This window comes from Coregonus clupeaformis, chromosome 4 (genome assembly GCF_020615455.1).
Source record: "Coregonus clupeaformis isolate EN_2021a chromosome 4, ASM2061545v1, whole genome shotgun sequence".
Lineage (NCBI taxonomy): Eukaryota > Metazoa > Chordata > Actinopteri > Salmoniformes > Salmonidae > Coregonus > Coregonus clupeaformis.
In genome coordinates this window covers 6,648,706-6,660,018 of record NC_059195.1, presented here as the reverse complement: position 1 = coordinate 6,660,018, position 11,313 = coordinate 6,648,706, and the positions used below count along the sequence as shown (strand labels likewise).

The window sequence follows — 11,313 nt, the reverse complement described above, 5'->3', positions numbered from 1 at the left end:
CCCTCATATCTAGTGCCCCTCTCAATTGTGCACAACATATTGACCTCAGCTACCACAACCATGATAAAGCCATTACAGTCACACCTGGCCTATAGTCTGGGGTCTGCAATTCCAATACACGTTGATGTTAATCCAAATGAAGTGGGATGTTTACTGACGCTGCCGGTTGCTGAACTGGAGAATATCTATAGGTTGAAAACAGTTCTAAATGTAGGATTTTGGCGCGACAACACCCATGTGAAAATCATCACACCACCAGTCATAGCTTATCAGGAACACAATCCAGATTTCTATCTCAACCCTAACCTGTTAATGTGTACTCTAACCAAAGACGTCCACTACTTGTGTCCTAGAAAACCCTTCGTCAGGGATAACAATGAGCGCCTTTGTGGCCTTAAGCCTATCACGAGCAAAGAACGCTCTAGAGCCAAACTAACAGCAAGCGGTGGAGTCATCACCACGCAAGTGGAAGTGGTAGGGAATCAATGGCTGATTAACACCCCATTCACGTCCGCTACTATAACTTACGAACGCCATGACTCAACCACTCAACTGAACCTCCCCAATCAGACAATTTTTGTTAAGGTACCAGAGGGGGCGATTATCCACATAGACGACTTAGCCCTATACCAACTTCCTGACGACAGGATAGACACAGATATTGAAATGCCTGACGCTTTTGCTAAATGTTCCCTTGAGTTACCACCAGCTATTCAAAACCAAATTAAGTATGAGGGACCGATGACTGTTGATCTTAGCGTACTGAATGAGGCACTTTTAGTTGACCCGATTGGATATAAGCCAAAATATTGGTCTGTCACACGCTCTTGGACGGTGCCAGACAGTATCCTGATTCTCTTACCAACAGGGTGGGGGTGGGGGGGGTCTTGACACCTTAATACTGCCATAAATTAGAGGAGGAGAATATATATCTGGCATTCTAGTATGGTGAAAGGAATGCCTTTGTTTCAGATACTTTTTGCTGCCCAAAAATAGTTATGCACGCTCAGGTTTTCAGTTTTTCTTGTTTATTTCACAATAAAAAACGATTTTGCATCTTCAAAGTGGTAGGCATGTTGTGTAAATCAAATGATACAAACCCCCACAAAATCAATTTTAATTCCAGGTTGTAAGGCAACAAAATAGGAAAAATGCCAAGGGTGTTGAATACTTTCGCAAGCCACTGTATATCAGGTTTACAGTGAGGGAAAAAAGTATTTGATCCCCTGCTGATTTTGTACGTTTGCCCACTGACAAAGACACGATCAGTCTATAATTTTAATGGTAGGTTTATTTGAACAGTGAGAGACAGAATAACCAAAAAAAAATCCAGAAAAACGCATGTCAAAAATGTTATGAATTGTTTTGCATTTTAACCCTCTGCAAAACATGACTTAGTACTTGGTGGCAAAACCCTTGTTGGCAATCACAGAGGTCAGACGTTTCTTGTAGTTGGCCACCAGGTTTGCACACATCTCAGGAGGGATTTTGTTCCACTCCTCTTTGCAGATCTTCTCCAAGTCATTAAGGTTTCGAGGCTGACGTTTGGCAACTCGAACCTTCAGCTCCCTCCACAGATTTTCTATGTGATTAAGGTCTGGAGACAGGCTAGGCAACTCCAAGACCTTAATGTGCTTCTTCTTGAGCCATTCCTTTGTTGCCTTGGCTGTGTGTTTTGTGTCATTGTCATGCTGGAATACCCATCCACGACCCATTTTCAATGCCCTGGCTGAGGGAAGGAGGTTCTCACCCAATATTTGACAGTACATGGCCCCGTCTATCGTCCCTTTGATGCGGTGAAGTTGTCCTGTCCATTTTGCAGAAAAACACCCCCAGAGCATAATGTTTCCACCTCCACGTTTGACGGTGGGGATGGTGTTCTTGGGGTCATAGGCAGCATTCCTCCTCCTCCAAACACGGCGAGTTGAGTTGATGCCAAAGAGCTCAATTTTGATCTCATCTGACCACAACACTTTCACCCAGTTCTCCTCTGAATCATTCAGATGTTCATTGGCAAACTTCAGACGGCCCTGTATATGTGCTTTCTTGAGCAGGGGAACCTTGCGGGCGCTGCAGGATTTCAGTCCTTCACGGCATAGTGTGTTACCAAATGTTTTCTTGGTGACTATGGTCCCAGCTGCCTTGAGATCATTGACAAGATCCTCCCGTGTAGTTCTGGGCTGATTCCTCACCGTTCTCATGATCATTGCAACTCCACGAGGTGAGATCTTGCATGGAGCCCCAGGCCGAGGGAGATTGACAGGTCTTTTGTGTTTCTTCTATTTGCGAATAATCGCACCAACTGTTGTCACCTTCTCATCAAGCTGCTTGGTGATGGTCTTGTAGCCCATTCCATTTTTTTGTTGTTATTCTGTCTCTCACTGTTCAAATAAACCTACCATTAAAATTATAGACTGATCATTTCTTTGACAGTGGGCAAACGTACAAAATCAGCAGGGGATCAAATACTTTTTTCCCTCACTCTTTATCCCTTCACGTTGTGTAGAAAATATCAAGGAGGAAGACAATGTTTTTGTGAATAAATGAATGTGATTTTAGCTCTCTAACAAAATCATAGTGATGATAATACTTTTGCCTCGTAACTAGCCACACCCGAGGGAGCTCAGAGAGCGTGTCAGTATGACGGAAACGCCCCTCTTTACCAGAGTGCATAAAATATTGAGATAAGAATGATCAGATCAGACTAGACGGACCTCAAGCTGCAGCTTTTGTCCATATTGGTCCCGACCCTGAAAATCAACACGAGGTGAAGACCACAAAGTTGCCTCCACTAACAATCAATGTTACGGCTGAGTAGCTGTTCTAAGTATTGTATCTAAGAAGGTGAATTTAAGTGAGACCATCCTGTTACTCTCTTCAAGCCATCGTCTACTACACTGCTCTCATCACCCCACAGGGGATCATCGACACAGCTGAATAGCCATCCTCAGAAGACCACTTCCAGAACGAGTGAAAGTAAACAGAAATCTAAGAAGAAGGACATTATGACCTCTTGTGGACAATCTGAGCCTTAAATCTAAAAGGCCATCCGAAAGAGAATGACCAATCGACCCCTTCCCATGAATGGTCCAACAGAGATACACGACGAAGACCTCCAACACGTAAATACATGCATTGCTTTTCTTCCCAAACGGGCCGCAGTTCGGGGCAAAGTATTAGGATTACTGTGAGCGTAGGTCCATGTGTATCCAAGTGTTTTTTCTCTCTCTCTCTCTCCCTCTCTTTCTCTCTCTCTTTAACTCGCCATCTTTTGTAACAAGTGTCTTATTGTGTTAGTCCGCTAGCGACCAGTTTTCATTGTATTAAGTTTCTAATCCCTACCTATACCGTGTACGTGTTTTTATCTTGTGTTATCATTTTTAATTAGTTAGTAAATAAATAATTAAATCAATTTGTGTGGTATAGAATGATCAGTAAGACCCGGGTTCGTGCAGACTTAAAGAGCCTACAACTTTCAGAATGAGACTGATATGAGGTAAATGATTAATAAATGACTGATAAATGATAAGAGATATCTAGATATCTTTAGAGTTAATTTAGAGAAACGGTAACTCGTTAAACAACTTTTCCCGTGGTGCCCCAAATTCCTAATGAGTTCATTGTTACATGATTAATTTAATCTAGTAACAATTAAACATAGTAGGTAATTATTCGATAAATAATAGTCATCACAATAATGAAAGTCACGTTACGACAGTAGTTACATAGGTTTTACTATGTAATTACATGGTAAAAGGGTTGTTTGTGGAGTCAGTTATTACACAATTGGAACAAGGAATGTGTAATTACACATTCACTTGCTGAAGGTTATTCCACATCTGTAACTACTGATGTTATTATATATTATCTTATTCCACTATGTAACTAATGTTTTGTAATTACTAATTTGAAAGTCACCTGTGAATTACCCTGTTAACAACTCAAACCAAAATATCACCTTGATACCTTGTGTTGAAGCCACATGTAATACCACGGTTGATAAATTGGCTAGGACCAGGTAATAACAATTGTAACAAAGGCACACCCTGCCATTAACTCCAGGTCATTTTCAATCAGTTTATTTCTACGTTATGACCTGGCTCAAAGGCTATACTGAATCAAGTGTAATGTAAGAACAATGTAGTTACATAGGATATACTTGTAATTATCATTTACCTAGCCAGGAGAAAGCAACGTAATGTAGATGTGGAAGTGCGACATCGGCGGATGCGGCGGATTGAGACGCATCCAATGCTAGATATCTCTAGACCATCTGTCTCAAGGCCCTTATTGAATTTGTCTTCAGACCATGACCAACTCAACCCGTCTAGGCACAAAGGTGAGTCCAAGGTCCACAAACCAATTAAAATATAATTGACTGGATCATTTGTTATTTTGTCAATCAATACTGAAAACACTGTGGTTGGATGTAATTTGTACAAAATACCTAACGGTAATATAATAGTTTTTCTGTGCTTTTTTATTCATAATCATCACTATAGGACAATCACAATAACCCAACACCCTCCTCCCCCCCCCCTCCCTTTAGAAACAGCAAAATGAAGAAGAAGAAGAAGAAGAAGAAGAAGAAGAAGAAGAAGAAGAAGAAGAAGAAGAAGAAGAAGAAGAAGAAGAAGAAGAAGAAGAAGCATTACAAAATCCACCCTTGGAAGAAAAATCAACAGAAAAATGTACAAGACATACAGGTCAAATCATTCCATTCCCATAGACTAACCTATCCACGAGATCTGACATATCTAAAAAATATATGTATGTACACACTCTGCTGTAGACATGCAAACCCCTTACTTAGCCCTACACAATGTCATTTTATGGCGTCTGTGACCACTCTCTACTCACTGGAGTTATAACTGGTTTATGACCTGACTTTATAACTGATATTAACTGTCTTGGAGACTTCACTATGTCATGTTGCGTCTCAAAGAACTGAGCTGACACAGGTTGGTATGAAGCTGCTAATAATGAATGGCTATGAATGCCAGTATGTTGTCTTTCGGTCTTATGTACTTATTTGTGGACAACGTCACAGTGATGGTGAACTTGCATTGCATACAGTATGTCTCTGAAGATATTGAGGGGGTGAAATTGAAAAGGGTACTTCATCTGTGTTTGTCTCTTCCCAATGACTACCACAACAAAGACTAACATTGCAAAACTAGTGAAGCTGAAACGGGAAAAGAACCATGCACTTGCAAGTGTGGATGTTGCAACCCTCATGGCCCCCTTCGAAGATGGAGGCAGTCTGCTATGTGCTTTGCCGAAAGGTGATTGAAGTGGCATTTTGGATACGTGAGAGTTCCAGCTTGTAGTCTCGACAATGCCAGTCTCCATTGTCTTTGACAGGTGTCCTTGGAAGTTCTCTGACTGCAAACACATGCACACACAAACGTACATACGTAGACACACGCACAAACACTATCAAATTCTCTCTCTCAAACTAACACAAACTATCTAATGTACACACGCACACACACAGACACACACACTAGAAGCATCAGCAACTCTCACTGTCCACCTCTGTCTTAACACTTGGTCCAAAAGCCACCAGCCTTTAGTGCAGGCTTCAGCAAATGTTTACAGAGAGGAAGTCCTGCCAAAGTCCTGCCGAAGGTCCCCAACACATCATACTCCTACTCTTCCTCCTCATCATCATCATCGGGCAGTGGTAGGATCTCTTCCTTGAGACACTCCCTGTAGAAGTTGGTGAGCGACGCGAAGAGGTGCTGCCGACTCCGCTGGGACAGGAAATGACCCTCATCTGGATAGAGCTAGAACCCCATGACATAAGCACAACATGAGTACAACATAAACACAACATGACCACAACATGTGCACAGCAGCATTGGTGAAAAGCGTTTAATCCTATTTCTTTATACCACTACTGTATGGATGTGTGTAATTACTCTCTTTTCATCACAGTAGCTGGTGGTACACTATGGTTAAGGTACTATATACACTGCAGTAACATACTGTACATAGGGTAGGGCACCTCAGTTTTGTTTTTGCTAGTATACATTCAAAGCAACCATAGCTTGAGTATGCTTATGGCTTCATGTACCTAGTGTACCTGCACACTATACAGTACCTGTATACTACAGTACAGTGTGCAATTACTTTCTCCATACCTGCATTGAGTAGTTTGCTCCAACTTTCACAAGGTTCTTGATGAGCTCAGCAGTATGCTGAAAGTGTACATTGGCTGAAAGAGGCAGAAGAAGAAAAAAAAAAATGTTAGCAGAATTCTCCTTGAATCGTCACAGGGAAGAGAGGCAAGATCACATTCTAACATAAAACATGACAGGGTGGAGATGAAATTACCTTATATAAGTTGGTCTAACTTGAAACATTTGAGATTTATTGTGGCAAATCCAATCTCTGTACAATGGAAATGGCCCAATTATTGACTATGTTTCATGTATTATATGTCCCATATATTATTTCAATAACTCATATTTAATAAATCAGTCATTTTTGTTACAGGTTCTTCGGTTGTGGTAGTTTTTGTAATTGTCAGGTTATTGCTGTTTTATGTGCCGTCTGGCAAGAAGCACACTGTAGATTGGTCATACAAAGTAAAGAATAACACAACAGCTACAAAACTGACCCCAGATCAATGCTGAGGTCTTTTTCGTGGTTTCTGTTAGTTAGTCACTCACCATCTGCTGTGCCGTGCACAAGCATCAGAGTCTGTTCCCTCAGTGGCTGGACGTTCTGCAACACACTGGAGAACTGCAACAGAGCCATCCATAGAAGCGTTATGAGTCATAAAAATAGTTTGCTGGCATATTGTTAGAAGGGAAGGTCAAGAGGAATTCCTAGTGAGAGTGTATTGGTACAGACGGTACTTTCTTACTGATGTATGGATACTGTCATTGGCGGCACATGATTTTCTAGTTTGGGGAAGCTAATTGTCACCATAAAAATGCAACTTTATAATAAAGCATTCCGTGCATCATCTCATTTTCAGACTTATGTAAGATAGCCTACTATTCCTAATGTGATGAGTAGATTGGATATTCATTATTTAGGCTAATAATATAACTCAATCACTGGTCGCAAAAAAGACTGTTCAATGCATGGCTGAGCACGTAGTGGCACAGAGTAGGCCTAGGCTATAGGCTATATCAGATACGTTTCTTGTCCTTTCTTTGCACAGGAAATAATTCTGCTATATGACTGGAGATATAAGAATAATCTTTTTTAATACAATAAAAACTACAGGGTAGCCTACTCTGCTGACACTGACAAACAGATCAATAAAAACAACATTGTCTGATCCATATAATAGGCCTACGAAAAGGGGAAACACAAATATGATGTCCATCTAACCTGGAGGAGGAAATAATTGTCCAAAAATAAACTTTCAAGTGGCACTGACCCAACAATGATAAAGAGTGAATATGCGCACTCACTGTGGACATGGCCAATGCTCTCCGCTGCCAATAAGATGGGCTATACTGTTTGCTCAAGTTGAATATTTTGATAATTAAAAGACAGATTATAGTTTTTTCATTGTCTTCTCTTTATAGCAATAGCCATTTGCTTTCCAAACTATGTTTTTCCGCGATTGTATTTTGAAATATTGCGATATGCCTGGCTGGGCCTCTACTTTTCACTGACAGTCGCAACTCAACAATCATCTATTTGGTAGGCTATTTGCCTCACACGCTGCCCGGGCCCTTCCGACTGTAGGCAATGGGATTTTAAACAATCCACAGCTTCTCTTTTTTTGGGGGAGGGAAGCTAACGATTCTGTGTGGTCAAATCATGCTTTCTGGGGTAGTAGCCTATTTTAAATTATTTTATCTATTTCTGTATAGACAGGAGTAGGCTAATTAGGCTATATAATTTTGGCAATTTAATCAAATTTACTTTAGGGGAAGCTAAGCCTTATGGACACGCCACCTATGTATACTGTGATAACAAATATTCCTAATGGTTGTGACTGTTATGTAAGTTAGATTGAGGGTTATCGTGCACAATCTGCAATTAAGTTAGCTCTCTGTGCAAATGCAGGCACTCATAAATAAACAGCTTGATTTATCTGACAGGCACTGTTATTGAATTAATTGATATCAGGCATAAAATGATGAACGATCACTCCATTGCACATTATAATAACACATGTATATAAAGTTAATAAGCCATAACAGTATGAACTGTGTCTTTTAACATTAGGTGTCACCTTCATAAACATTGCCTTTTTTTGTCTGTATACCAAGTTAGTTTATTTATTTTGTCTAGAAGTCATGTCAGTGGAACAGCAGTTCTCGGGATTTTACCTGCTGCAGTTCCATCTCTCTCATCAGTGTAACTGAACCAGCTGTTTGACAGCGGCAGATCCACACCGCGGGGGTGTCTGGGAAAGCCAGACGTCCCCTTTCAGCAGCTCATCAAAACATGAACGCAGTGCAATCTAACAAGTTAATGCGCCACAGTTACCGTGGAGATGAGTGACAATGTCTCTGCGCTCTGGAAGCATCAAAAAAAGGAAAGGGGAAAACATTTCTGATGGTAGCGACACTCAGTAACTGCGGGAGCTTAACCGCAGGCATGTCAGCAATGCTATGGCGAGACGGCTTTCAAAGAGCTAAACAAGATTGACGGCAAACAAGTGCAGGGAGGCGGTAAGCAGACGCACCTGATATCTGCTGTCGTCGCGTAATGGCATGCCAAGGTACCTCTCGGAAAACGCTGATGCTGTTTAAATAGAAAGCGATACATTCCAAACAGGGCGGCAGGTACAGACAGTGCTTCAGTGCTTCAGGTGCATCTAAGTGGTACTTTTGCCAATGCTATACAAAATGTGATCTCTGTACACTGAACAAAAATATAAACCAACATGTGAAGTGTTGGTCCAATGTTTCATGAGCTGAAATAAAATATCCCATACATTTTCCACATGCACAAAATGCTTATTTCTCTCAAATGTTGTGCACACAGTTGTTTACATCCCTGTTAGTGAGCATTTCTCCTTTGCCAAGATAATCCATCCACCTGACAGGTGTAGCACATCAAGAAGCTGCTTAAACAGCATGATCATTACACCTTGTGTTGGGGACAATAAAAGGCCACTCTAAAATGTGCAGTTTTGTCACACAACACAATACAACAGATGTCTCAAGTTTTGAGTGAGCGTGCATTTGGCATGCTGACTGCAGGTATTGTCCACCAGAGCTGTTACCAGATAATTAAATGTTCATTTTTTTTACCAATGTCGTTTTAGAGAATTTGGCAGTACATCCAACCAGCCTCAAAACCGCAGACCACATGTAACCACGTCAGCCCAGGACCTCTACATCTGGCTTCTTCACCTGCGGGATCGTCTGAGACCAGCCACCCAGACAACTGATGGAACTGTGGGTATGGACAACCGAATAATTTCTGCACAAACTGTCAGAAACCGTCTCAGGGAAGCTCATCTGCGTGCTCGTCGTCCTCACCAGGGTCTTGACCTGACTGCAGTTCGGCATCGTAACTGACTTCAGTGGGCAAATGCTCACCTTCGATGGCCACTGGCACACTGGAGATGTGTGCTCTTCATGGATGAATCCCTGTTTCAATTGTACCGGGCAGATGGCAGACAGCGTGTTTGGAGTCGTGTGGGTGAGCGGTTTGCTGATGTCAATGTTGTGAACAGAGTGCCCCATGGTGGCCGTGGGGTTATGGTATGGGCAGGCATAAGCAAAGGACAACGAACACAATTGCATTTTATCAATGTCAATTTCAATGCACAGAGATACCGTGACGAAATCCTGAGGCCCATTGTCGTGCCATTCATCCGCCGCCATTATCCTCATGTTTCAGCATGATAATGCACGGCCCCATGTCGCAAGGATCTGTACACAATTCCTGGAAGCAAAACATTTTCCAGTTCTTCCATGGCCTGCATACTCACCAGACATGTCACCCATTAAGCATGTTTGGGATGCTCTGGATCGACGTGTACGACAGCGTGTTCCAGTTCCCGCCAATTTCCAGCAACTTCGCACAGCCATTGAAGAGGAGTGGACAACATTCCACAGGCCACAATCAACAGCCTTATCAACTCTATGCGAATGAGATGTGTCGTGCTGCATGAGGCAAATGGTGGTCATACCAGATACTGACTGGTTTTCTGATCCACTTCCCTACTTTTTTTTAAGGTATATGTGACAAACAGATACATATCTGTATTCCCAGTCACTGATTTCCTTATATGAGCTGTAACTCAGTAAAAGCTTTGAAATTGTTGCATGTGGCGTTTATATTCTTGTTCAATGTAAATGCTTTCACATTGGAGAAAAATTGCTTGGTTTTTAAGACATCAACGTGCACAAGTAGCCAGTGAGTTCTTATGATACTGGGATCTCTATGGTTCAATCTTCAGTCATTTGGTCTCTCTGTGTGACTCAGGTGTTGCAATGTATCATGTTAATATACAATTTCAACAGTATCCAATTCCTTATTGAGGAATGTTTTACAAATAGGACTATCTCCTACATAAATGGTGCCCCATGTGAGGAGAATCACCTACATAAATGGTGCCCCATGTGAAGAGAATACCCTACTTAGGTGTCAACCCTTCAGTCACCTCTCCTTTCCTTTCCTACCCCTCTATACATCCTTGAAGTGTAATATCTGGAATCAGTCAATAGAATGTCGGGACATTGGGATTTCCAAACTTCTACTCACCATATAGTTTCCAGTCTGTAACTGGGGACATTGCTACTGAACATTTGAACAGGCTGTCGGTTGATTTGAGCATCATTAATGTAATATAGGCACCATAACCCTGGAAAACAAACAAAACAACAAGAAACAAACAAGTTAAAAAAAAATCTGTTTCTGAACAATAAACAGAATCAGGACCGTTTTATCATTTTGAAATCAATAAAATAACGTGTCAACTTTTAAATCCTGGGGAACAGCAAACAAATAAAGTGAAATTTGTTGAGTATGTTTCTCCTAAAGTCATTAAACCTGTGAGACCCATGGTTGCAAAAATGCACGCTGCCTAAATTTCATTCTGTAAAGGTCATAAACAAAAAAATCATGTTAAACACTACATAGTGCATCTCCTTTGACCCAAATGTATATCTTAGTAGTATTTGTTTTGTGTCAGTATTATTATTGTGGCATCAGTAGGCCCTGAAACATTAGAAACCTGTCCACTCGTCTAAGACCACACTGGTCCCCTACACACGCATATGTTAGTAGCCATCCATGCAAGTACATGACTTGAAAAAAAAAATCCTGTGTTCTCAAAAAAAAAAAATGTTTTTATGAATCAAACATTCTGAGCCAGAGCTA

At 41.2% G+C, this 11,313-nt stretch overlaps 1 protein-coding gene across 2 annotated transcripts in view; it reads right to left on the bottom strand.

Annotated features, from left to right (window-relative positions):
• Positions 1-4,580: 4,580 nt before the first annotated feature.
• Positions 4,581-11,313, bottom strand: part of LOC121550489 (inactive dipeptidyl peptidase 10) — a 382,617-nt gene continuing 375,884 nt past the window's right edge. For both annotated transcript variants that reach the window (XM_041862762.2, XM_041862770.2), the window contains exons 22-26: positions 10,696-10,795; positions 8,663-8,721; positions 6,678-6,750; positions 6,147-6,220; positions 4,581-5,789 (exon numbers count right to left, since the gene is read on the bottom strand). In XM_041862762.2, coding sequence (XP_041718696.1) covers positions 5,652-5,789; positions 6,147-6,220; positions 6,678-6,750; positions 8,663-8,721; positions 10,696-10,795 — 444 coding nt within the window. In that variant the 3' untranslated portion in view covers positions 4,581-5,651. The remainder of the gene's footprint in view (positions 5,790-6,146; positions 6,221-6,677; positions 6,751-8,662; positions 8,722-10,695; positions 10,796-11,313) is intronic.